At 40.9% G+C, this 27,994-nt stretch overlaps 1 protein-coding gene and 1 long non-coding RNA gene across 2 annotated transcripts in view; one reads left to right on the top strand and one right to left on the bottom strand.

Annotated features, from left to right (window-relative positions):
* Positions 1-45: 45 nt before the first annotated feature.
* Positions 46-27,763, bottom strand: LOC132892036 (uncharacterized). The gene is made up of 3 exons (XR_009655390.1): positions 27,648-27,763; positions 17,991-18,147; positions 46-1,115 (listed from the first exon to the last, which is right to left on the bottom strand). It is a non-coding gene; the product is annotated as an uncharacterized LOC132892036 (long non-coding RNA).
* col18a1a (collagen type XVIII alpha 1 chain a) overlaps positions 19,627-27,994 on the top strand; it is a 327,724-nt gene continuing 319,356 nt past the window's right edge. Inside the window, exons 1-2 of the mRNA XM_060930350.1 lie at positions 19,627-19,733; positions 19,834-19,901. Of these exons, the coding sequence (XP_060786333.1) occupies positions 19,723-19,733; positions 19,834-19,901 (79 nt within the window). The 5' untranslated portion in view covers positions 19,627-19,722. The remainder of the gene's footprint in view (positions 19,734-19,833; positions 19,902-27,994) is intronic.

The following is a 27,994-nucleotide window of genomic DNA, read 5'->3' as shown; positions in this document are numbered from 1 at the left end:
ATTTGTATAGCGCTTTTAACAATAAACATTGTCGCAAAGCAGCTTTACAGAATTTGAACGACTTAAAACATGACCTAATTTTGTCCCTAATCTATCCCCAATGAGCAAGCCTGTGGCGACGGCAGAGGTGGAAAAACTGGATTGACAAAGTAAAAGTCCTGCTTAGGTTTTCCTTCTGCCTGTGCTCTCAACACAGGTTATTTCACCAATTAGCTCATCAACCTGGCTTAGGGGATGTGGTAATTAGGATCAGCTGGTTCATTGAATTGGCTGGAGCAAAAATGTGGCAGGGTTTTTACTTTCTGCACCCGGGTTTTTCCACCTCTGGGCGACGGTGGCAAGGAAAAACTCCCTCAGACGACATGAGGAAGAAACCTCGAGAGGAACCAGACTCAAAAGGGAACCCATCCTCATTTGGGCAACAACAGACAGCATGACTATAACATTAACAGTTTTAACATGAAGACAGTTTCATTGATGTTATAACTCTTCATTGATGGAAACTTGAGTGCAAAACTGTTCATGACAACTGCAGTCCTAAAGTTAGCAAGTTAACTGTAGTCCTCAGCCATAAAAGCATTACTGTAAGAGTCCAGAGCATCCTCCAAGTGTAACCCTCAACTGTCCTTATGGGGCCGTCCTTCACAGGAGCGATGTGATAAAACTCCAACCAGACACAGGGCACCAGGATGGATCAAGCAGGTCCGAGGGGCAGAAGAGGCCAGCATCTCAATCCCAGGATCAACATGTAACTCAGAGGGACAGATTGGGGGGGGGGAAACACAGGTTGTTAGGTATGCCCTAAAAATGACACAAGTATTAAATCTGTGTGGTAGGCTTGCAGAGACGAGAGTCTTGACATCAGGCATAATACACAACAGTGGCCTGTTAATATGGTTAAAAAATATCATGACCTGCTCTGGCTGGATGCTTGATTGGGTGATGGGAGCACACTCCTCAGCAATGATCGGATGCAGATGGGACCCTTAGGGCTGGCCAAGACAATTCAGTTACATTTCACCAGGTCTCAGACATGCGACAGAATGTCTGACGGCTGAGTCCCTGCAGGCTACGATAGCCAGTCGAGGTCTCCACCCTCTCCACCGAAAGATTTCCTGTTGACTCCATGTAACCCAGAGGGACAGATTTGGGGGGGGGGGTAGAGGGGGAAAGAAAACACGGGTTGTTAGGTAAAACACGGGTTGTTAGGTAAAACATCTGTCTCCCAACCATCTCTGACAGAATACTTCACACTCCCTGATAAAGAGAAGCACATTCACCTGTTCATATGTCATGTTTAGGAACAAACTAATGTTAATGGCGCTGAAACAGACACCACCAAATGGTGTGGTTGGAGTCTTGTTCTTGGACTTGACTCGGATCAATAGTGGACTCGACTCAATTTTTTTTAATGACTTGGACTTGACTCGGACTTGAACACTGGGGACTCGAGACTGGACTCGAACTCAAGGTTTAATGACTCAACTACAACACTGTGCCTGGCAGTTCCAGGGCCCCCAGTTTGAACCTGAACTGTGTCTGTCTGTGTATGTTCTCCCCATGTACACTTAGGCTTCCTTTCCGGTTTCCTCCAAGCTGCCAAAACAGCTGGATTACCTACTCTAAATTGCCCTAAGTGTGAATAAGTGTCTGGATGTATGCCCATGGTGCCCTGTGCTGGACTGGTGTCCCATTCAGGGTGTGTCCTCACCTAATGCACACGATTCCCAGGATAGATTCCGCATTCAAAGCATTTGCTGAATTTATATTACCAGTCAGCATAATAATTAGGGTTACTGCTAATTAGTGCTTCTTGAATGCCTAATAGATTGCTTCCTGAGTTTAATAAGTTGCTCTGCTCTCTACTGATATGTTTTTGTCAAGTATGGTTTATTAGAGGTAGATTGTATAATGCAGGACAGGAAAAACAGTCTACGTTTTCATTATGAAAAAAGGAATACAAAAAAATACAGCAAATGTATCCCACCTAAATAAATTAAAGTATGTATACCCTCCCTCCCTCCCTCCCTACCCACCCCGTTCTGCTCAGAACATTATATGTCGATAAATGTCGTGATGGAGAATTAAGGACAAAAAGTAGCAAAAAAATAATAATAAAGAGTGATAGCGGACAATCACTACACAAGGAAAGTCAGCAATGGGTTATTTTTAAGGTAATGGATGAAGGGCAGCCAGATCCTGTTAAATTGCAACTCTCTGCTCCTCAGAGCAAACCTTATTTTTTCAAGGTGCAGAGTTTCGGCCATTTCTTTGAGCCACATCTCAAAAGCGGGAGCCTCCTTCTTCTTCCAGAATGTCAAAATCAGTTTTTTGGCTGTAATCAAGCCATAAAAAAGAAGTTGCCTTTATGCTCTTCTCAATACTAATGTGGAGTCTGAAGCTCCTAACACAATTAAGACAGGGTCAGGATCAAAGTGAATCATGAGAACATCAGAGAGTGTTTGAAAATTTTTGTCCAGAATCTCTCTATCTTAGGACAGTGGAGGAGGTTTGCCTCTGTTATATTGCATTCATCACATTGTGAGGATATATCTGGAAACGTTTTGTGGAGCTTTGATTTTGAGTAGTGAAGTCTATGGATGACATGAAACTGAATGTGACAGTGTCTCAAGTTGATAGAGCAAGCATTAACTTTGAGACTCTCCTCCCTGGTCTCATTGGGGATCTCTGTCCCCGGTTCATTTTCCCATGCAGTTTTGATTGCTGTCGTGGAGAAGGGAGTAATGGAGTGTAATAAATCATAGAAATGTGACACCTTTCTGTCAGAACCAGTATTCTGAAGACATCTGTCTGAAGTTGAGGGTGAGGCACTTTCAAAGGAGGATAAGTGGGCATGGACATACAACCCCGATTCCAAAAAAGTTGGGACAAAGTACAAATTGTAAATAAAAACGGAATGCAATGATGTGGAAGTTTCAAAATTCCATATATTATTCAGAATAGAACATAGATGACATATCAAATGTTTAAACTAAGAAAATGTATCATTTAAAGAGAAAAATTAGGTGATTTTAAAAACTTCATGACAACAATACATCTCAAAAAAGTTGGGACAAGGCCATGTTTACCACTGTGAGACATCCCCTTTTCTCTTTACAACAGTCTGTAAACGTCTGGGGACTGAGGAGACAAGTTGCTCAAGTTTAGGGATAGGAATGTTAACCCATTCTTGTCTAATGTAGGATTCTAGTTGCTCAACTGTCTTAGGTCTTTTTTGTCGTATCTTCCGTTTTATGATGCGCCAAATGTTTTCTATGGGTGAAAGATCTGGACTGCAGGCTGGCCAGTTCAGTACCCGGACCCTTCTTCTACGCAGCCATGATGCTGTAATTGATGCAGTATGTGGTTTGGCATTGTCATGTTGGAAAATGCAAGGTCTTCCCTTAAAGAGACGTCATCTGGATGGGAGCATGTGTTGCTCTAGAACCTGGATATACCTTTCAGCATTGATGGTGTCTTTCCAGATGTGTTAGCTGCCCATGCCACATGCACTAATGCAACCCCATGCCATCAGAGACGCAGGCTTCTGAACTGAGCGCTGATAACAACTTGGGTCGTCCTTCTCCTCTTTAGTCCGAATGACACGGCGTCCCTGATTTCCATAAAGAACTTCAAATTTTGATTCGTCTGACCACAGAACAGTTTTCCACTTTGCCACAGTCCATTTTAAATGAGCCTTGGCCCAGAGAAGACGTCTGCGCTTCTGGATCATGTTTAGATACGGCTTCTTCTTTGAACTATAGAGTTTTAGCTGGCAACGGCAGTTGGCACGGTGAATTGTTTTCACAGATAATGTTCTCTGAAATATTCCTGAGCCCATTTTGTGATTTCCAATACAGAAGCATGCCTGTATGTGATGCAGTGCCGTCTAAGGGCCCGAAGATCACGGGCACCCAGTATGGTTTTCCGGCCTTGACCCTTACGCACAGAGATTCTTCCAGATTCTCTGAATCTTTTGATGATATTATGCACTGTAGATGATGATATGTTCAAACTCTTTGCAATTTTACACTGTCGAACTCCTTTCTGATATTGCTCCACTATTTGTCGGCGCAGAATTAGGGGGATTGGTGATCCTCTTCCCATCTTTACTTCTGAGAGCCGCTGCAACTCCAAGATGCTCTTTTTATACCCAGTCATGTTAATGACCTATTGCCAATTGACCTAATGAGTTGCAATTTGGTCCTCCAGCTGTTCCTTTTTTGTACCTTTAACTTTTCCAGCCTCTTATTGCCCCTGTCCCAACTTTTTTGAGATGTGTTGCTGTCATGAAATTTCAAATGAGCCAATATTTGGCATGAAATTTCAAAATGTCTCACTTTCGACATTTGATATGTTGTCTATGTTCTATTGTGAATACAATATCAGTTTCTGAGATTTGTAAATTATTGCATTCCGTTTTTATTTACAATTTGTACTTTGTCCCAACTTTTTTGGAATCGGGGTTGTAGTTTCTGATCTGAAGAAACCTGAAAAATTTACTCCTAGGAGGTCTATATGTTTCTTACAACTGAGTGAAAGAGGCAAAAGTTCCATTCAAAAAAAGTCAACAATTGTGTAAATGCCCAGCATTATTTACTGTAAGACCCCAGTGTCGAGCTTGGATGGTGGAAAAGAAGGATTCCCAGCTAAAGGGAACAAGAAAGAAAGTGAACTGATCCTCTTCTCAAAAAGAAGTATACTTCAAGTTCATTTTATCAAGTATACTTAAGTAAAGTTAAAGTATATTTCCTTCAGTATACTTTTGTGTACCAAGTAAACTGATATCAATGTACTTACAGTATACTTGTAAGTAAAATAATCTAATATTTCTTGGGACTAAATTGGCCCACTTTTAGTTTATAAAAAGTATGCTTTAAGTCTAAGAGAAGTAAACTCTGAGTATACAACTAGTATTTTTTATTTTGTCCTGCAAGTATACCACAAGTAAACTTTATACTAATACTTGTAGTTTACTAGTTCTATACTTGTAGTCCACTCTTTAGTTTACAAAAGCATACTTCATAGTGTACTGGAAATATACTATGATTTTACTTGTTTTATACTTCTCATCCACTTTTTAGTTTACTAAAGTATACTTTGTAGTGTACTGGAAATATACTATTGGTTTACACGTTACACACTTCCAGTCCCCTTTTTAGTTTATAAAAGTATACGTTATAGCATATTGGAAATATACTATTAGTTACTGGTTATATACATCTAGTCCACTTTTTAGTTTTGAAGTATACTGCAATTACCCTTCTAGGTATACTATTAGTTTTCGAGCCCTAACCCTTACCTCATGCACACTACCAGTAGACAACTTAAGTGTTTTGTAGCTTCAGTTACAATGACGTTATCTCATCTCATCTCATTATCTCTAGCCGCTTTATCCTTCTACAGGGTCGCAGGCAAGCTGGAGCCTATCCCAGCTGACTACGGGCGAAAGGCGGGGTACACCCTGGACAAGTCGCCAGGACAATGACGTTATAAAGGTAAGAATTCATAAAATAACAACAGATACTCAGGATTAAGAACATATTCATTTTCTTTAAAAATCAAAATTTACTACAGCACAAGTACACTTAAACATAAGGCACAAATATTTTAATACTTTATTACACTTTTGTTAAGTATATCTTAATCAAAAGTTTAAGTATAAGCTTAATATACTTAGACTTTTCTATATACTTTTCAGTATAAGCCAAATACACTTATGTATAACTTTATGAAGTATATCTCTGATATGTAAATAAAAAGTAAACTGAAAGCATACTCTCTTATTTTTAGTTTAAAAGAAGCATACTAAAAGCACACCTGAATAAACTTCTTTTTTGTAAGGGTAATTTGCTTCCAAATTTTAACCATATTATTTATAATGATGCTTCCGCCATAAACGGATTTGTCTAAGGCCACCGGAGACAGGATTACTGCACCTAAACTATACAGACGACACTGCTCCAGCTCCAGCTGCAGCCAACGGGGGGCTCAGCTGACTTATCTAACCACACTGAAATTATTTTAAGATTAAAAGACCAATAGTAAAGACAAAAATCAGGAAGCACAAAATTAACAGTGAGAAGAAGCGAGATTTGAAAAGAGCTGGAAACCACTCAGCATTGAAAAACATGAGTTCTTGAAAGATTCTTTCCATGTAGTGGATTTGCTACTTTAACATACTTTACTACAATTCCTTAACACAAAGATTTTCATTCAAAATGATATCAGCAACAACTTGGGTGAAGGGCGGCACGGTGGTGTAGTGGTTAGCGCTGTCGCCTCACAGCAAGAAGGTACGGGTTCGAGCCCCGTGGCCGGCGAGGGCCTTTCTGTGAGGAGTTTGCATGTTCTCCCCGTGTCCACGTGGGTTTCCTCCGGGTGCTCCGGTTTCCCCCACAGTCCAAAGACATGCAGGTTAGGTTAACTGGTGACTCTAAATTGACCGTAGGTGTGAATGTGAGTGTGAATGGTTGTCTGTGTCTATGTGTCAGCCCTGTGATGACCTGGCGACTTGTCCAGGGTGTACCCCGCCTTTCGCCCGTAGTCAGCTGGGATAGGCTCCAGCTTGCCTGCAACCCTGTAGAACAGGATAAAGCGGCTAGAGATGATGAGATGAGATGAACTTGGGTGAAAAGTAGAATGATAGAAATATTGAGATGAATTTTAGCATTTCTTAGTATTTAGTATGCACCTTTTTTACTTTCTTTACCGCGTGGCCCTGAACATGCATAATTGATAATGCCCTGATAATTGGTCCCAATTATGTTGCACAAGGGGCAAAATTGAAACATCCTTGTACGTACCCAGTACTATACATTTTGATTTCCAAATACCCCAAAGTTAACAAATCAAAGGGAGTGAGAACTTAATGGGACCGAGTGCACATTATCCAGGCATTTGAATGAAGCAACAAGAAGGCTCTTCTACTTCAAATAAGAAGGTGGTGTAAACTAAATGTTTCTAAAATTCACTTTATCTTGGCTTGCCAATGATCCAAGCAAGGTGAAAACACTTTCTTTGTGGCAAAACTTGAACATTTCAGCAGAATCGGAACACCGGTTACAGAGCTGATTGAAATTCCGTATGTGAGATAAATGTTTACGGAAAATAGTCGAATGAACTTTGGCCAAATGGCACATCTTAAAGTTCTCAGTTTTTTAGAAGTCTGTGTATTACACCTACTGTATATGTTCGACTCTGCCTTCTCAGAGAGCATTTTGAATGACTCCATCCCTGTGTCCGAAATTGCTCACTCGTTCACTATTCCCTACTCCCTACACAGGGAATTACTATATAGAGGACTGTATAGTGAGCTCATTGGTAAAATGAAAAAAAAAAAACGCTTTTGGACACTAGTCTGTCGCGCTGGTATTTATGTCATTACTGTCGCACAATTAAAATGTGCCAGATCAGTCGGCTGGTGGGTTTTCAAAAATAATAAATACATGCATGTATTTTTGTGATAAATACATACAGTATATGGGAGTGTATTTCCCACATTAATCAATACAAAGTACCTGCATCTTTCAGTTGTTTTAAATCAAGGCTGAATGTTTTCTTCTTTGCCGCTGCCTTTTATTAAATCAAATTTGAGACTTTCAATTTGATTTCTTTCAGCACGACTGCAATGCATGATGGGATATATTGCTTTGGTTAGTGACCGTTGGTTGTACACTACTTTTCGTGATGCATTGTGGGATACTTTGAGTGCACTATATAGGGTGCAATAATCCTCATTATCGTTTCGGACAGCACTACAAAATGGTGTCCTTACTATATAGTGCCCTATATAGTGAGTAGGCAGTGATTTCGGACACAGGGCAGTTCTTACCTGTTGAGACACAGCAGCCTACTAGAAATAACTTCAAGTTGTTTACAGAAAAATGTCACATACGGAACCATGGGTTTGCATTGCATCTGGTGAGATGGATCTTCAACATGCAGCTTGAATCTTACTAGACATTTAAATTATCAACTGTTCGTACTCCAACCAACAAGAAATTTAAATAGAGGCTAGGCCAAACAGGCAAAAAACTATGAACAGTTCCTATCTGGTCCTATATCTGCATGCAACACAGCATATGGCCAAATGGGAGGCTTTGGGTGACTGGTCACCTGGAAGTAGATCATCTGTAGCTGCTTTATCCTGTTCTACAGGGTCGCAGGCGAGCTGGAGCCTATCCCAGCTGACTACGGGCGAAAGGCAGGGTACACCCTGGACAAGTCGCCAGGTCATCACAGGGCTGACACATAGACACAGACAACCATTCACACTCACATTCACACCTACGCTCAATTTAGAGTCACCAGTTAACCTAACCTGCATGTCTTTGGACTGTGGGGGAAACCGGAGCACCCGGAGGAAACCCACGCGGACACGGGGAGAACATGCAAACTCCACACAGAAAGGCCCTCACCGGCCACGGGGCTCGATCCCGGACCTTCTTGCTGTGAGTAGTGGTTAGCGACAGCGCTAAACACTACACCACCGTGCCGCCCGGAAGTAGATCAGGAAAAAAAAATGATGTTACCCAAGTTAGTTCTATATGAACACTATGAGGACATGTTGTGCTTTTGGTGATAAATATCTAACATGATCTAACAGGAGCTTAGATTTGACATTTTTTGGAGTGGGACCAATCGCGTGACCAGGGCCATATGTACTCGAACTGACACGGACAGACATAGACCTGCCAGCAATTAACATAATAAATATCACAAATTTACCTAATTTTAAATAGTAACCTAGAAATTGTGCAATATTTTGAATACTGAATAGTCAAGATGTTGCAAATTTCCTTTTTTACTTTTAGAATTTTTCAGAAATGAAAACATTTCTGTGGTATCTATCTATCTATCTATCTATCTATCTATCTATCTATCTATCTATCTATCTATCTATCTATCTATCTATCTATCTATTCCTAGCTTCCAATGTCATCTTGAAAGTGTTTTCACTTCCTTTGATTCAAGGGATACTGGGAATATTTTATAGGGACTTGAACCCAATAGGCACCAAATACACAATAAGTTCCAAAAGTATTACTTGTGTACTATTTGTGAGAAAACATTTTCTTAAAAGATCTCATCTCATCTCATTATCTCTAGCCACTTTATCCTGTTCTACAGGGTCGCAGGCAAGCTGGAGCCTATCCCAGCTGACTACGGGCGAGAGGCGGGGTACACCCTGAACAAGTCGCTAGGTCATCACAGGGCTGACACATAGACACAGACAACCATTCACACTCACATTCACACCTACGGTCAATTTAGAGTCACCAGTTAACCTAACCTGCATGTCTTTGGACTGTGGGGGAAACCGGAGCACCCGGAGGAAACCCATGCGGACATGGGGAGAACATGTAAACTCCACACAGAAGGGCCCTCACCAGCCACGGGGCTGGAACCCGGACCTTCTTGCTGTGAGGTGACAGCGCTAACCACTACACCACCGTGCCGCCTGCTTAAAAGATAAGTATTTAAAACAAATATGTGCAGAATTGAAAAGTAACAGAGGCTCACACTCACTTGAGTCTTCTCTATAGTTTTCATTCCTCAGTGGTTGAATTCTCAGTGGCCCATTTTTCTCAACATCATAACTGTGAGAGCCACAGCCTCGGTGACATCATAAAGTGATTTGGGAGCTTTCTGACTGTGCTAATCTTTCGACAGGCTGAAATCCATCTCCATCTTAGCCACCAACATGGTGGATCAACAGTCCTAGTTCTAGTAAGTTTGTCTGAATGAAAAATGAGATATGCACGGATGTGATAGAGTGGAGTTCAGGAATAAAATGTAAAGGAAAATGGATTGTTTACAGACAGACAGACATGTTTTCAATAGGGTTAATCTGTCATGACAGGGTATTTCCTGTCCATACATAGACTTTGTATTATTATTCTTCTATCTTCTTCCCACTTCTACCGTACATGGGATTGATGTGGATACACTGGGTTGAGCTGATAGGGTTAAGGGGTGCCAAGTTATTTAGCACAAGTCTTTTAGCACAAATCTTTTTTGCACAAATCCAAAGTCTTTTTGCACAAGTTCTAAAGTCTCTTAGCACAACTCGAAGTTCTTGAGCAAAACTCTGGATTATGGTCACAATAATTGAAAAAAAAAAACCCTCATCTTGATTTAGGAAGGGGTTTATTATGATTGCTTGGGGACTGGAAGCCGAGACTGGAAGGGGAGATCAGTTTCCATCTGATAGAATACAAGGCCTGTACGAGGAGCTGTTGTGTTCAGGAGTCGCACTTTACTCCATGGAGCCAAACCTACTGGTGCAGGCAACCTGTCCATGGGTGCCAAATCTCTCCATCTATTTGGGACAGCAGATCTACTCAGTGAGAAATTTGTCAAAGTGTTGAGACCACTAATAAGATTAGTAGTGGAAAACCATGGCCTCACTAGGGCCCCAAACAGTACTCTGTGACCTAATTGCTAAATGATGTGCAATGTGGGCAGAGTCGGTGGGAGAGGAAGAAATGCGTACAGTAGACAGTGAGGCCAGTCATGAACCAGTGTGTCCTCTCCCAACATACTTTCTGGTTCTGCCAGAGAAAAATCCAAAGTCTACACTGAGTCACAGTCTACAGAACCACAGTCCATAAAAGATTTTGCATCGATATAGAGGACCACCTGTGCCTTGCCAATCTTCAGTCAGGTCAGGGACACCACTTCTGAATACAGATGCCATTCTCCTAGCCATTTGCAGTGACTTATGGCCTTCTTGCTGAGATCAGGTCCATTTGTGACTTCAGATATGAGCAATCAAACATGCTAGCCATATGTAGCCACAGGCCCAGCAGTCTTCAGATTTTTGGAGAAGGTCGGGAAGATATCACTGAGAGGGAAAACAGTTCGGTGGGAAGAATGTGGGGTTGTTGGAAGGAATCCAACTCCAGCCTTGGTAGCAATCTGGCTACCAGGGTGCAGTATGGCAAGGTTAGGCCACTCAACCATGCTAGTGGCACATATTCAGAAGTCCACTGGTCACTGGATGGTGGGCAATATGGAAAACCTCAGCACTGAAGGAGACCTCACCTCGTGTACTCAAGCTACTCAGCCATGGTGTTCCAAATGAATGGACTTCATCTCATCTCATTATCTCTAGCTGCTTTATCCTGTTCTACAGAGTCACAGGCAAGCTGGAGCCTATCCCAGCTGACTATGGGCAAAAGGCGGGGTACACCCTGGACAAGTGGCCAGGTCATCACAGGGCTGACACATAGACACAGACAACCATTCACACCTACGGTCAATTTAGAGTCACCAGTTAACCTAACCTGCATGTCTTTGGACTGTGGGGAAACCGGAGCACCCGGAGGAAATAATTTTGCACACCTGATATAGGGTGTTGATGTCATTAGACCACACCCCTTTTCATTACAGAGATGCACATCACCTGGTATGCTTAATTGGTAGGAGGCTTTCAAGCCTATGCAGCTTGGAGTAGGCCAACATGCATAGAGAGGGTAATGTGGTCAACATACTCATTTGCCTAATAATTCTGCACTCCCTGTAGGTACACTTCAACTATGAGAGACAAAATGAAAAAAAAAATCCAGAAAATCACATTGACTGATTTTTAAAGAATTTATTTGCAAATTATGGTGGAAAATAAGTATGTGGTCAATAACAAAAGTTCATCTCAATACTTTGTTATATACCCTTTGTTGGCAATGACCGAGGTCAAACGTTTTCTGTAAGTCTTCACAAGGTTTTCACACACTGTTGCTGGTATTTTGGCCCATTCCTCCATGCAGATCTCCTCTAGAGCAGTGATGTTTTGGGGCTGTCGCTGGGCAACACGGACTTTCAACTCCCTCCAAAGATTTTCTATGAAATGCTTCTATGAAATTTCAATGCCAAAGGACCTTGAAATGCTTCTTATGAAGCCACTCCTTCATTGCCCGGGCGGTGTGTTTGGGATCATTCTCATGCTGAAAGACCCAGCCACATTTCATCTTCAATGCCCTTGCTGATGGAAGGAGGTTTTCACTCAAAATCTCACGATACATGGCCCCATTCATTCTTTCCTTTACACGGATCAGTCATCCTGGTCCCTTTGCAGAAAAACAGCCCCAAAGCATGATGTTTCCACCCCCATGCTTCACAGTAGGTATGGTGTTCTTTGGATGCAACTCAGCATTCTTTCTCCTCCAAACACGACAAGTTGAGTTTTTACCAAAAAGTTCTATTTTGGTTTCATCTGACCATATGACATTCTCCCAATCCTCTTCTGGATCATCCAAATGCTCTCTAGCAAACTTCAGACGGGCCTGGACATGTACTGGCTTAAGCAGGGGGACACGTCTGGCACTGCAGGATTTGAGTCCCTGGCGGCGTAGTGTGTTACTGACGGTAGCCTTTGTTACTTTGGTCCCAGCTCTCTGCAGGTCATTCACTAGGTCCCCCCGTGTGGTTCTGGGATTTTTGCTCACCATTCTTGTGATCATTTTGACCCCACGGGGTGAGATCTTGCGTGGAGCCCCAGATCGAGGGAGATTATCAGTGGTCTTGTATGTCTTCCATTTTCTAATAATTGCTCCCACAGTTGATTTCTTCACACCAAGCTGCTTACCTATTGCAGATTCAGTCTTCCCAGCCTGGTGCAGGTCTACAATTTTGTTTCTGGTGTTCTTTGACAGCTCTTTGGTCTTGGCCATAGTGGAGTTTGGAGTGTGACTGTTTGAGGTTGTGGACAGGTGTCTTTTATACTGATAACGAGTTCAAACAGGTGCCATTAATACAGGTAACGAGTGGAGGACAGAGGAGCCTCTTAAAGAATAAGTTACAGGTCTGTGAGAGCCAGAAATCTTGCTTGTTTGTAGGTGACCAAATACTTATTTTACCGAGGAATTTATCAATTAATTCATTAAAAATCCTACACTGTGATTTCCTGGATTCTTCCCCCCATTCTGTCTCTTATAGTTGAAGTGTACCTATGATGAAAATTACAGGCCTCTCTCATCTTTTTAAGTGGGAGAACTTGCACAATTGGTGGCTGACTAAATACTTTTTTGCCCCACTGTAGGTCCCCCTCCCCCAATATCTCCTGTTCCACACTCCAGCCCAGTCGGTGGCAGTAATGCACCTTTAAGTTGTTTTTTTTCAAACGCCAAAAAAAAACCCTAAAGAAGGAGAACAACAAAATGGTGGCATGTTTTGCTGAACCAACGAAGGACAACATAAAAACTCTACTCAAAAATAAAACCCCAAAAAATACAAAAAAAGCAACAAAATCTCATCTCATTATCTCTAGCCGCTTTATCCTTCTACAGGGTTGCAGGCAAGCTGGAGCCTATCCCAGCTGACTACGGGCGAAAGGCGGGGTACACCTTGGACAAGTCGCCAGGTCATCACAGGGCTGACACATAGACACAGACAACCATTCACACTCACACCTACGGTCAATTTAGAGTCACCAGTTAACCTAACCTGCATGTCTTTGGACTGTGGGGGAAACCGGAGCACCTGGAGGAAACCCACACGGACACGGGGAGAACATGCAAACTCCGCACAGAAAGGCCCTTGCCGGCCCCGGGGCTCGAACCCAGGACCTTCTTGCTGTGAGGCGACAGCGCTAACCACTACACCACCGTGCCGCTGCAACAAAATATGGAATGAAAGTATTTCATGGTAAGAATGTCTCTTAAAAAAAACATTTCAAGAGTTATTATTATTATTATTATAGCATTTTTCACAAATTGCGCCTGTCATTTTGCTGGTTTGTTTACATTCTGCACGGAAATGATTTTGTCAGACGTTGTATAAAGGTTTTATTTCTCGAATTTGCAAAAAATAAAAATAAAAATGTTCCATTTCTCAAAATCCAGTGAATGTAGATCGAATAAAACAGTTATTCCACTCAATCTTGTCGTACATGGCTTATCGCTGACTCGGCGCTACACGCCTCATTGGCTGTCAGCTCACGTACGACTCGAGTTTGTAGAATAACTGTTAAATATACGGTCACTTTGTGACTTTGTTGGAAGGTCTCAGCATGCTTATGCACACACACAAGAAGGTATCCAGATGATGTTCAGTGCCCCTGGCAGTTAAAGTGAGGGGAGATAAAACGATATTTACTCAGTAAAAGTAAGGCAAGTGAACCTCTTTGGCATTACCATAATGGACAAGCAGGGCATAGAGACTCAGTGAAAGCAGATTTACTGAATGAACAAATAATGCTTTAGGTATTAAATGATTATCAAATGCAATGAGTTATATTTTGAATTTGTAGAATAGGGATGCTGTATAGTTTTATTCTAAATAAATGAACAAATTTTGCAGTGTTACAACCACAATTAATATTGGTTAATGCATACCCTGGAGAAAATTAAATCCAAAAAGATCTCGGTATTTAGCATAATTCCTAATGTCATCAATGTTCACATATTATAGCTTGCTCCCTCATATAGAACCATTGGTGACCTTTCATATTAAAAGCTCTGTGATTTTTTTTAATCCCCCCCTTACGCTAATGTATGACAGGGCTTTTACATGCTTGCAACCAGATTTTTGGCCAAAGGCAGGAATTTGTTGCATTTTAAGTACACTCTCGGGGGTTCGTAATTTGAGTCAAAGTGAATCAGTGTGCATAGTGTTTATGCCTGTGGTTCTGAGACTTTTTTGCACCCAGGGACCCTTTCACTGTAAAATGAATTCTGTGGACCCCCACAATGTAGATTTATTTCATTTGAAGATCATTTAAATTCTTAAATTATATTTTTGGAGCCGGAGAACTTTCTATTCCTGAAATTTCCACTGATTGGACACATTAGGTTTGAGTTGACTTTGGTGCTTGGACCCAAAAAATAAATAAATAAATAAATAAATATTTTTTATTATTATTAGTGGGGTGTATGGGGTGTTACGGAAGAGGTAGTACCTCTGATGTGGGAACCTGTCATGCTCTTTGGAGTAGTTTGTCCTCTTTGGTCCTCACCATACACTCAACTCTCACCTGTGACTCCTTGTAGCTGTTTGCATGCAACAGCGACCATACCCCGGGCAACCGCTTTGACTGGCCAGCTAAACCTGGTCCAGGGTAGCTGATGGGTATGAAACCCTCAGCGAGTCAAGTTTTGTCTACCTATGCACGTGAAGACTGGACTCGGCAGACTGAGCGAAGGAGACCACCAGCTGGTGGTTCAACGGGCAGGAAGGTGGACCCAGCAACCATTGTGGAGCGCAATCAGAGCACAGTGAGACACAAAGGAAACTGTTGGCCATCCACTGTATCCTGACTTGCCTCTTGTCGTCCTGACTTGTCTTGCCACTGGATACAGGTGGGCCGGGACAAGAGAGTGAGCCTGATGACTGTGCGCAACTTACCCTCACTATCATCCAACTCATGTGCAAGTCACGATTATCTCATCTCATCTCATTATCTCTAGCCGCTTTATCCTATCCTACAGGGTCGCAGCCAAGCTGGAGCCTATCCCAGCTGACTACAGGCGAAAGGCGGGGTACACCCTGGACAAGTCACCAGGTCATCACAGGGCTGACACATAGACACAGACAACCATTCACACTCACATTCACACCTACGGTCAATTTAGAGTCACCAGTTAACCTAACCTGCATGTCTTTGGACTGTGGGGGAAACCGGAGCACCCGGAGGAAACCCACGCGGACACGGGGAGAACATGCAAACTCCGCACAGAAAGGCCCTCGCCAGCCACGGGGCTCGAACCCGGACCTTCTTGCTGTGAGGCGACAGCGCTAACCACTACACCACCGTGCCACCCTTGGTTCAAACATATACGGTTGAATCATTTGGGGTTTTTTTAGGAGCATTTTCCATGTTTGCACAGCAAAACTACACAAAACCCCCCCCCCAGAAAATTTCTGAGTTGATGTCTCTGTGATACTAAGACAAAACAGTGTACTAGTGTGCAAGCAACGTCACAAGTGGATATCCCATTTCAGTGCAAATGGTCACGCCCGGGTAAGCATATTTTGAGCAACATCACAACTTTTGGGGGGGGGGTTAAGCCTTTATTCATCACATGGACATTAGAGCACACAGTAAAATAATTTTTCTGCATTTAACCCATCTGGGGATGTGAGCACACGTACTCAGAGCTGTGGGCAGGAATGCTGCCGTGCCTGGGTAGCAGTTGAGGGTTACTGTAGGTGCCTTGCTCAAGGGCATTTCAGCCATGGATTTTGAGAGAGGGGAAAGTGCCGTTCATTCACTCCCCCCACCCACAAGTTTTTCCAGGGAATCGAACCGGCATCCTTTTGGTCCCAAAGCTGCTTTTCTAACCTTTAGGCAATGGCTAAAACAACAAGATATTTGTCATCAAACTAAAGACTAAAATGACTTGGTGCCCTTGAAGACCCTTTCGGACCCGGTGGAGGGAGGGAGGGAGGGAGGGTATGGGGTCCTGCATGTGAAATTTGGATAAAATGGATAAATTGTTGTTCTTTAACAGTTATTCCAAGAAATGGAGTCGTACATGAGCTGTCAACGTAGCGCATAGGATTTTGAGAAATGGAGCATTTTTATTGTTCTTTTTTGCAAATTCGATAAATTAAAAACTCTTATACAAAACGTCCGACAAAATAATTTCCGCTTAGAATGTAAACAAACCGGCGAAATGACAGGAGCAATTTGTGCAAAATGCGATAATAATAATGATTCTTGAAAAATAAAAAAGATTGGTTCTTCCCATCAAATACTTTCATTCCATATTTTGTTGCTTTTTTTGTATTTGTTGGGGTTTTGTTTTCAAGTCGAGTTTTTATTTCATCCTTGGTTGGTTCAGCAACACATGCCACCATTTTGTTTTTCTCTCCTCACGGTATATGAGCTGATGGCTGATCGAATAATGACAGATATTATTGAACATTGTCACTTTATCCCGCACATACGGTACAATTGTATCTTACAAATCGTGGGATTAAGAGTAATTAAGGATAATCCTCGACTTTCTCTCTGTAGAAATCTTACCATTGGTATTACTGGTGTTGCTCCACATTTGGATGTTACATAGCGAAGAAATCAAAATGATTCTATCACAGTTCATTCGACATTGATATTATATTACTGAGAAAGTTTGGTGCAAAGTTTACAGCTTCTGCCAAGACTGAAATCTGCTGATTTAGCAATGTGGAATGCACAGTTCATTTCTTTTCACCCTGTCCTTTTCTTTCAGCAACACTAACTCTCCAGAGTAGAATGAGATACCTAAGTATCTCTAGAGTAGAGTTTTTATTTTGTCCTTGGTTGGTTTAGCAAAAAGTTCCGCCATTTTGTTTTTCTCAACTCATGCCCTGTATCTGAAATCACTCACTCGCTCACTACTCCCTACTCCCTATATAGGGAATTACTATATAGAGGACTATATAGTGAGTTCATTGGTAAAATGAAAAAACACTTTTGGACACTAGTCCGTCGCGCTGGTATTTACGTCATTATTGTCGCACAGTTAAAACGTGCCAGATCAGATCAGTCGGTTGGTGGGTTTTCAAAAATAATAAATTCATGCATGTATTTTTATGATAAATCCATATTATACTGAGCGTATTTCCCACATTAATAAATACAAAGTACCTGCATCTTTCAGTTTTTTTAAATCAAGGCTGCATACTTTCTTCTTTGCCGCTGCCTTTTATTAAATCAAATTTGAGACTTTTAGTTTGATTTCTTTCAGCGCTACTGCAATGCATGATGCAAGATATTGCTTGGTTAGTGACCGCTGGTTGTACACTACTTTTCGTGATGCACTGTAGGATACCTTGAGTGCACTATATAGGGTGTAAATAATCCTCACTAAGATCTCGGACAGCACTACAAAATGGCGTCCTGACTATATAGTGCCCTATATAGTGAGTAGGGAGTGATTTCGGACACAGGGATGGTATATGAGCTGATAGAGCTGATCAGAGTGTGCGATTACTCATATGTGAATATGGATAGAATAAGAAGTTTTTATTTTTAATTCAAGTGGTGTAATGGTTAGCACTGTCACCTCACAGCAAGAAGATCCTGGGTTTGAGCCATAGGTGTGAGTGTGAATGGTTGTTTGTCTCGATGTGTCAGCCCTGCGATGACCTGGCGACTTGTCCAGGGTGTACCCCGCCTCTCGCCCATAGTCAGCTGGGATAGGCTCTGGCTTTCCTGCAACCCTGTAGGACAGGATAAGCGGCTACAGATTAGAAGAAACCTTTATTTGTCACATGCACACTTCAAGCACAGTGAAATTCATCCTCTGTATTTAACCCATCTGAAGCAGTGAACACATGCACACACACTCAGAGCAGTGGGCAGCCACACTAGAACGCCCGGGGAGCAGTCAGGGGTTAAGTACCTTCAGCCCAAGGCCACCCCACGTTAACCTAACTGCATGTCTTTGGACTGTGGGGGAAACCCACAGACACGGGGAGAACATGCAAACTCCACACAGAAAGGCCCTCGCCGGCCTCTGGGTTCGAACCCAGAACCTTCTTGCTGTGAGGTGACCATGCTAACCACTACACCACCGTGCCGCCGGTCCACCTGCAACAAGCAGCAGTACAGCAGCTGCTTTAGTCCCAGTGTTACACTACCATTCAAAAGTTTGGGGTCACTTTGAAATGTCCTTATTTTTGAAAGAAAAGCACTGTTCTTTTCAATGAAGATCACTTTAAACTAATCAGAAATCCACTCTATACATTGCTAATGTGGTAAATGACTATTCTAGCTGCAAATGTCTGGTTTTTGGTGCAATATCTCCATAGGTGTATAGAGGCCCATTTCCAGCAACTATCACTCCAGTGTTCTAATGGTACAATGTGTTTGCTCATTGCCTCAGAAGGCTAACGGATGATTAGAAAACCCTTGTACAATCATGTTAGCACAGCTGAAAACAGTTGAGCTCTTTAGAGAAGCTATAAAACTGACCTTCCTTTGAGCAGATTGAGTTTCTGGAGCATCACATTTGTGGGGTCGATTAAATGCTCAAAATGGCCAGAAAAATGTCTTGACTATATTTTCTATTCATTTTACAACTTATGGTGGGAAATAAAAGTGTGACTTTTCATGGAAAACACAAAATTGTCTGGGTGACCCCAAACTTTTGAACGGTAGTGTATGCTGACCCAAAACCTGCTATACAAAACAAACAAACAAACAAACAAACAAAAAAAACCAGGGAGATGGATAATGGATGGATGGATAGATGGATAAAGTGTGTGTGTGAGCGAGACAGTGAGACCGAGAGAGAGAGAGAGAGAGAGAGAGCACAGCAGGGCACTTGGCAAATGGATTATTTTGGGGGGTTTGTCTAGCTTTAAGGGGCTCCTGTGGGTCCCCAGATCCCACATTCGGAACCAGTGGTTTATGCATTCCTGTGATTTAACCCTCTCTCCTCCAGGGTGCTCAGTCAGAATAGAACTGACTATAAATATCTTGTTGAGCATTTAGGGTGTAAAATGTTTGATTTAAACATGTCGAGGTGCTAATGTTGTTCCAGTAATAACAAGAGACCTCACAGGGAGCCACAGCTTAGACTTGTCACTCATGCGCCCTTTAGGACCCGGTGGAGGGAGGGATGGATGGAGGGAGGGAGGGTAGAGGGTCCTGCGCGTGACTTTTGGTGTTGTTGCTTTCCTCCTCCTCTCTCTCTCTCTCTCTCTCTCTCTCATCAGCCGGGACACCCGTAGACGCGGGGCTCCGCGCGCACACGGATAGAAGCGGATTTACGCGTGCGCTTTTGAAACAGGATGGCTCACCGGTACGTGTGCGACTTTATTATTATTATTATTATTATTATTATTATTATTATGCATAGCACTCTGGGAGTAAAACAGCTGCTGTACTGCTGCTTGTTGCAGGTGGACCTGGTGGCTGGAGCCGCTGCTCCTCTGCGTGCTGGTCTCGCGGGCTGCGACGCAGCGGCCAGGTAAGCGCAAGGCATCATGCGCTCTTACGCGCTAGGCGGTGCTCGCAGGACACTTGTTGCACTTGGAGAAATACTCTGAGTGCCTCTTCTGTTCTGTTCTGTTCTGTTCTATACTGGACATGGACACTTGAAGCACATCTCAATAGACTACTTTTCATTCCTGAAGTGAACGGGCTTGGTTCTAATGCATGCTTTATTGTCCTCAGCAGCATCAACCTGAGATGATCCAGGAGACAGTAAAATATCCCAGTGTTTTATTTAACCCTTTGATGCAAAACATATGCACACCCCTTCTAATGCACAACATGGGTCAAAAATGATCCGCATGCATTTTCCAGGTTATTTCATGCTGACTGAGTTTTTCTTTGCTCTATCTTTTGAAATCAATTTATTTTATGATTGAATATTCCAAGTATTCTTTAAATACCCTACCGTTCAAAAGTTTGGGGTCACCCAGACAATTTTGTGTTTTCCATGAAAAGTCACACTTTTATTTACCACCATAAGTTGTAAAACGAATAGAAAATATAGTCAAGACATTTTTCTGGCCATTTTGAGCATTTAATCGACCCCACAAATGTGATGCTCCAGAAACTCAATCTGCTCAAAGGAAGGCCAGTTTTATAGCTTCTCTAAAGAGCTCAACTGTTTTCAGCTGTGCTAACATGATTGTACAAGGGTTTTCTAATCATCCATTAGCCTTCTGAGGCAATGAGCAAACACATTGTACCATTAGAACACTGGAGTGAGAGTTGCTGGAAATGGCCCTCTATACACCTATGGAGATATTGCACCAAAAACCAGACATTTGCAGCTAGAATAGTCATTTACCACATTAGCAATGTATAGAGTGGATTTCTGATTAGTTTAAAGTGATCTTCATTGAAAAGAACAGTGCTTTTCTTTCAAAAATAAGGACATTTCAAAGTGACCCCGAACTTTTGAACGGTAGTGTATCTTGTTTTTAATTACCACAAATCATAATTTCCTACTTTATGAACAAAAATACGTTTTATATTACTACACATGGGTCATCCAAGTGTGATTTAAAATTAAATGCCTTAATACTATAATAATAATTTGTTTCAAGTAATTACTTTAGCAGTGAACGGGGCCAGTTATTTATTTATTAACTATGTCGTTAGCTAAGCCAACTACAATAAAATTAGCTAACTAAAGTAGAATATGTCAACAGCTCGGTAGCTAATAGTAATTACTTGTAACTTTCTGACAAGTAATCGACTCACTCTCAAGGTAACCTAAACATCATCAATTTTTTTCTAAGGTAATGTTAGAACAATTGAAAAACATTACTTCCATGTATTAGATGGGCAAAGGGCGCTGTGCTGAGCTGTGAAACGTCTGACACAAGCACAATTCACAGTTCCCACCAAACGCTGGAGTAAATGCATGCGGGTCGGTTCTGACCCATGTGTGTAAACTTGATGTAGAATTACAAAAGCTGTGCTTGTTCATAACTTAAGAAAGGAAAAATAAAAATGATGATTTGTGCTAAACAAAAACAAGATATTTACTGCATATTTGGAAAAGTAAATGACAAAATGAATTTATTTCAAAAGTATATCATAGAAACACTCAGCCGTACATGAAATAACCTGGAAAATGAATGCAGGTCGTTTTTGACCCATGTTGTGCATTAGAAGGGTAGTGATACAAAAAGGGTTTTTATTCAAAAAGTAAGAAAGGAAAAAAATAAAATAAGGATGTATGATGATCAAAAACAAGTTAATTGAGGAACACCTTGAATACTGAATGATGGAATTAATTTATTGCAAAGATATAGAAGATAAAAACTCAGCCGGGTCACTTTTGACCCATGTTTTGCATTAAAGGGTTAATGCAGTACTTCTCTTCTATGAACACACTTCACAGTCAGGTCACAATAAGACTCTAATCACGCCTGAATTCAGTCCTCAAGCGGTTTCATTGTACTGAAATGGTCTGATTGTTATTTTTTCTTTTACTTATTATTGTTTTTTTTTTCCATCATGCAATAGCTCTCACCCCCTCAAGGTTTATACTTCAGTGTTTCTTCGAAAGGTTCGATTAACTCTTTCTTTCCCGTCCATACATCCAAGCTGGGTCTCGTCCCACGATAAGGCTCATGACCCTTCAGTGTGAGCAACTCCATCTAAGAGGAGAATCCCAGTAAAATACCTGATAAGGTATACCGGCTAGATCTCGATCAGTAATGCTTCACTGAAATAAGGTGCTGGACAGAGTGATCAGTGCTCTTTAAAGTGTTCCTTGAGATCAGCTCCACTTCTCGCATGCTCGGCTTTGGAAGAGTTTTTGGATGCCTGAATAAGTGCATTGTTGTCGAAACGTCTTAGGCATGTGGAGTAGAGCAAAGATGCCTTCAAAAATAATCAAATTTTATACACTCACAAATAGAAATAAATAGAAATAAACAGCTATAAATGAAACACAGTGTGTGATGACCCTTTGCTTAAATAATAATAATAATAATAATAATAATAATAATAGTCTAAGGTCCAGTTTTGTAAGGAAATGAGCTGTAGCTTTTACTGGGCATTTTGCAGAACCAGCCTCAGTTCTTCTGAACATTCTGACTGTCACACATGCTTCTTATTTTTGCAGCAAAACCCAGTGGGCTTGCTTCATCATGCCTTTTGTCGGAAAAGCGGCCTCTTACATACATACGATAATAATGTGCTCCTCTCTTTACTCACATGCAAACATTTTTCTGCTGGAAAACTCATGTTTGGAAATCTAGAATGTTTCTGAACTGACACGATAAGGTAAAATTAATAAAATAAAAATCTATAACAAAAGTTTGTACAAAATTTAAAAAAATAGGGTGGCGAAGACTTTTGCACAGTACTGTGTCTATCTATCTATCTATCTATCTATCTATCTATCTATCTATCTATCTATCTATCTATATTGAACAGTTATCCCACGAAATAGTCATACATGAGCTGATAGCTGATGATGCATGACTGACAAGATTGAGTGGAATAACTCTTTTACTCTATCAACATTGACTGGATTTTGAGAAACGGAGCATTTTTATTTTTTGCAAATTCGATAAATAAAAACTTCATACAAACCGTCCGACAAAATCGTTTCTGCTTAGAATGTAAACAAACTGGTGAAATGACAGTAGCAATTTGTGAAAAATGCAATTATAATAATTCTTGAAAAAAAAAAGATGCGTTCTTACCATGAAATATTTTCAGTCCTTTTTTTTGGGGGGGGGTTCAAGTTGAGTTTTTATTTCGTCCTCGGTTGGTTCAGCAACATGCCCCGCCATTTTGTTTTTCTCTACTCATGGTATATGAGCTGATATCCTAGTAGTAGAGTAGCCAATCAGAGCATGTGACTGCTCATATCCAGTGAATGTGTGTGTGTATACACTACCGTTCAAAAGTTTGGGGTCACCCAGACAATTTTGTGTTTTCCATGAAAAGTCACACTTTTATTTACCATCTCATCTCATTATCTCTAGCCGCTTTATCCTGTTCTACAGGGTCGCAGGCAAGCTGGAGCCTATCCCAGCTGACTACGGGCGAAAGGCGGGGTACACCCTGGACAAGTCGCCAGGTCATCACAGGGCTGACACATAGACACAGACAACCATTCACACTCACATTCACACCTACGGTCAATTTAGAGTCACCAGTTAACCTAACCTGCATGTCTTTGGACTGTGGGGGAAACCGGAGCACCCGGAGGAAACCCACGTGGACACGGGGAGAACATGCAAACTCCGCACAGAAAGGCCCTCGCCGGCCACGGGGCTTGAACCCAGGACCTTCTTGCTGTGAGGCGACAGCGCTAACCACTACACCACCGTGCCGCCTTTATTTCCCACCATAAGTGTTGGTGGGAAATTTTGAAACATCCTGTGTGTGTGTGTGTGTGTGTGTATATATATATATATATACACACACACACACACACACAGGATGTTTCAAAAAATGTGGTATTATTTGAGATGTAAATATCCCAGAAACTACATAGTCTAGGCAAATGAAACTGAACAGGCTTAACGATGAGCAATACAAGATTTATTCCTCAAAATTTGAATGAGAAATTCAAAGGTATGTGGATTCCATGAACGATTTCACAAATTTTCAATATTCATGAACCCGCTCTCTCAACCGTCTCTTCCGATGCTGGTGGTCGTTCAGATCCTTTTGCCCTGCACACACAGACAGCCTTCCTTTTTGAATTTTTTGTCCCGTGTCCAAATCTGCATTGCAGTTAGTGCATTTTTAGAGAATTCTCTCATAAATGCACGCTGCACAGTCTTGTTTAACTGTGTTCGAGCGTACTCTAAAACACAAAACACCTTTTCTTTTCCAGCGAATGGCGTTTCTATACTCATCTCATTATCTCTAGCCGCTTTATCCTGTTCTACAGGGTCGCAGGCAAGCTGGAGCCTATCCCAGCTGACTACGGGCGAAAGGCGGGGTACACCCTGGACAAATCGCCAGGTCATCACAGGGCTGACACATAGACACAGACAACCATTCACACCTACGCTCAATTTAGAGTCACCAGTTAACCTAACCTGCATGTCTTTGGACTGTGGGGGAAACCGGAGCACCCGGAGGAAACCCACGCGGACACGAGGAGAACATGCAAACTCCGCACAGAAAGGCCCTCGCCGGCCACGGGGCTCGAACCCGGGCCTTCTTGCTGTGAGGCGACAGCACTAACCACTACACCACCGTGCCGCCCACATTTCTATACTGAAAAAGATAAAAACAAAAAACATTAAAGGTAAAATTTTGACCTGTTTCCACACACGCTGTTAACATTTGAGGTCAGTTGAATGACATTTGGCAGTCATTGGATTGTGAAATGATATCAAATTTTTTGAAACACCCTGATTATTTTTTTTTTAATCATGTAAAGCAGATTTTGTGGGTGGTACCTGGTATTTCTCCTAAGCTACTGTTACTCTATTGCCAGATCAGTTAAACTGCATGAAGTGGAAAACATGAACTTATTTTAATATGAATGACGAAGCCACTGTTCTTGGTGCCATCTTGCATTTAATTAAGAAGACGGCATGTCCGTTAGGTGTACAGCTGTCATTTACGAGAGAGAAACTGAGCCGCTTTTCTAAATATTTTATTGTCAGCGATCCCTGTGGTCATCATCAAATTACAATGACAAAAATGCATAAGACTAGTTGAAGCCAGAGGAGGGGATGGGCACGGAGTAAATTTAGCTGTGTCTATAATATATAACATACCTCTGAGTCATTACACAAACATTGCACGAAGCGTAAGTGTAGTCGGATTGCTTTCATTCGTTTTGAAAATAATTGGATGCTTAAGGCACATTTCAGAGGCCCAAAGGATGGGCATGGTAACCTGTCACAGTTAATCTAAAGCTGCATGAGAGAATAGCATTATCCCGTGTCCACTAGGGTCCAAAACTCTGCATTCTGCCTGGCCTCATGGACAATTCCCTTTGTTATGTGCTCAGTTCCTTTCTCTTTTGACTGTGTGTAGCCTGAGGCGGTGGAGCAGGCCCGGGGGATCCAGCTGTAAGGGGACACCCTGCTGGCACGTTTAATAGACAAATGAAATGATGCATTAGGAATCACAGCAAACAAGGACCCCCGCCTGGCACATGTGGACGCCTGAACACGGAAAGACACCAAGGTCCTGTTGAGAGCTTCACATTTACCACGAACAATACTCTCTTAGCCATTAAAGTGCTTCTTACAACGTAGATTTCTACACACCTTTCATCTCCACAGGGTTTCTTCTCATTTTTTTTTTATCTTTGTATATTTTTTCCATTAAAATTAATAGTTCTGAAGAATTGAAATTAACAATGTTGTTCAAGTGGCGTGAACAAACTGAATGTTAGTGGATGGAGTCCTCTCAGTAGTTGCTATTAATAGAAATACAGTACTGTCTTAGCAAAAGTCTTCGGCGTCCTATTTTTATTTCACATACAAACTTTGTGACAGGTTTCTGTTTTCTGACTTCTACATTATCGAGTCAAAACATTACAAAAACATTTTAGAGTTCCAAACGTTCGGTTTTTTTTTTTTTTTCCAGCACAAATTAAATGTTACAGGAAAAAAAAAGTCTATATCTGAGCAGCATATTCCATAAGAGAGCACTTTTCAGATTAAAAAAGAAAGCATAATGAAGGCTTCTGGGTTTTGGTGCGAAATTCAGAAGCAAGTGTGACAGTCAAAGTGTTCAGAAGAACTGTGGCTGGTTCTGTAAAATGCTCAGTAAAACCTACAGATCATTTCCTTATAAAACTGCACTCATTGTACCTGAAACTGCTATTTTTTTAAAGCAAATGGCCGAATATTGACTTTGTTTCATTGATTATAGCTTACTACTTACCCTTACCAAAATAAGTATACTTCAAGTTTATTTTATTATGCATACTTAAGTAAAGTTAAAGTATATCTCCTTAAGTATACTTTTGTGTACCAAGTATACTGATATCAATGTACTTACAGTATACTTGTACATACTTTTTGGGACTAAATTGGCTCACTTTTAGTTTAAAAAAAGTATACTTTAAGTCTAAGAGAAGTAAACTTTGAGTATACAACTAGTATTTTTTATTTTGTACTACAAACAAGTAAACTTTTATACTAATAGTTTACTAGTTCTATACTTGTCTTTAGTTTACAAAAGCATACTTCATAGTATACTGGACATATACTATGAGTTTACTTGTTTTATACTTCTCGTCCACTTTTTAGTTTACTAAAGTGTACTTTGTAGTATACTGGAAATATACTATTGGTTTACTCGTTACACACTTCTTGTCCAGTTTTTAGTTTATAAAAGTATACTTTATAGCATATTGGAAATATACTATTAGTTACTGGTTATATACATCTAGTCCACTTTTTAGTTTTGAAGTATACTGCAATTACCCTTCTAGGTATACTATTAGTTTTCGAGCCCTAACCCTTACCTCATGCACACTACCAGTAGACAACTTAAGTGTTTTGTACCTTCAGTTACAATGAAGTTATAAAGGTAAGAATTCACAAAATAACAACAGATACTCAGGATTAAGAACATATTCATTTTCTTTAAAAATCAAAATTTAAAGTAACATTGTATTAAATGCCAAAGTATAAAAACATAGCAATGACAACTGAAATTGACATCCAAGCTCTAAAGAAAAAGAAATAAATAAAAATAATTAATTATCCCACTCAGGAGAAATTAAAAAAAAAAAAATTATATGGAACCACAGACATACCTAAGATTCAACAATGCTGAAGCACAAGTACAGGGCGAGTACACTTAAACATAAGGCACAAATATTTTAATACTTTCTTACACTTTTGCTAAGTATATCTTGATCAAAAGTTTAAGTATAAGCTTAATATACTTAGATTTTTCTATATACTTTTCAGTATAAGCCAAGTATACTTGCGTATAACTTTATTAAGTATATCTCTGATAAGTAAATAAAAAGTAAACTGAAAGCATACTCTTATTTTTAGTTTAAAAGAAGCGTACTAGAAGCACACTTGAATAAACTTCTTTTTTGTAAGGGTACTGTTGTTTATAGTATTTTTTTAATGTTGAAACATTTCATTATGTTTTTAAGCCATTTTTGGTCTACAGCGTTTCTTTCCATGTGCCTAAGACTTTCTGCACAGTGCCGTAGATCAAGGAGGTATTGTTCAGACATCTCCCGCCTGAATAAAAACAGTATTTTCCTGTCATTGTAACTCCTAACAACACAAACCTTCTGTCTTGCTGTTGAGTGTTGAGACTGTTGTTAACTTGTTATCCACGCGATAATAAAGTGCAGCGAGTTGCACTTTTAGTATTTTGTAATCTTTAACGTGACCTGTCAGTGTTCCGGATATTTATTCTCTGGTTATGTTTAAAAAAAAAAAAAAACTCACTCACTACCGCACCTTGAAATGAGCTACTGTTGGAAATTAATTGAAGGAAAAATGTTTAAGGGTGTGTATGAAATGTGATGTGACTTGATAACTCGCTTTGAAGACAAGCATGCATGCCAGAACGTTGGCTGTCTCAACTCGCTCTGCTGAAGGTTTTAAGTTTTAGTAAATAAGCCTGCATGCG

This window comes from Neoarius graeffei, chromosome 9, assembly GCF_027579695.1.
Source record: "Neoarius graeffei isolate fNeoGra1 chromosome 9, fNeoGra1.pri, whole genome shotgun sequence".
Taxonomy (NCBI): domain Eukaryota; kingdom Metazoa; phylum Chordata; class Actinopteri; order Siluriformes; family Ariidae; genus Neoarius; species Neoarius graeffei.
Note: the sequence above shows the minus strand (reverse complement) of the source record. Positions and strands in the feature narration are given on the sequence as shown.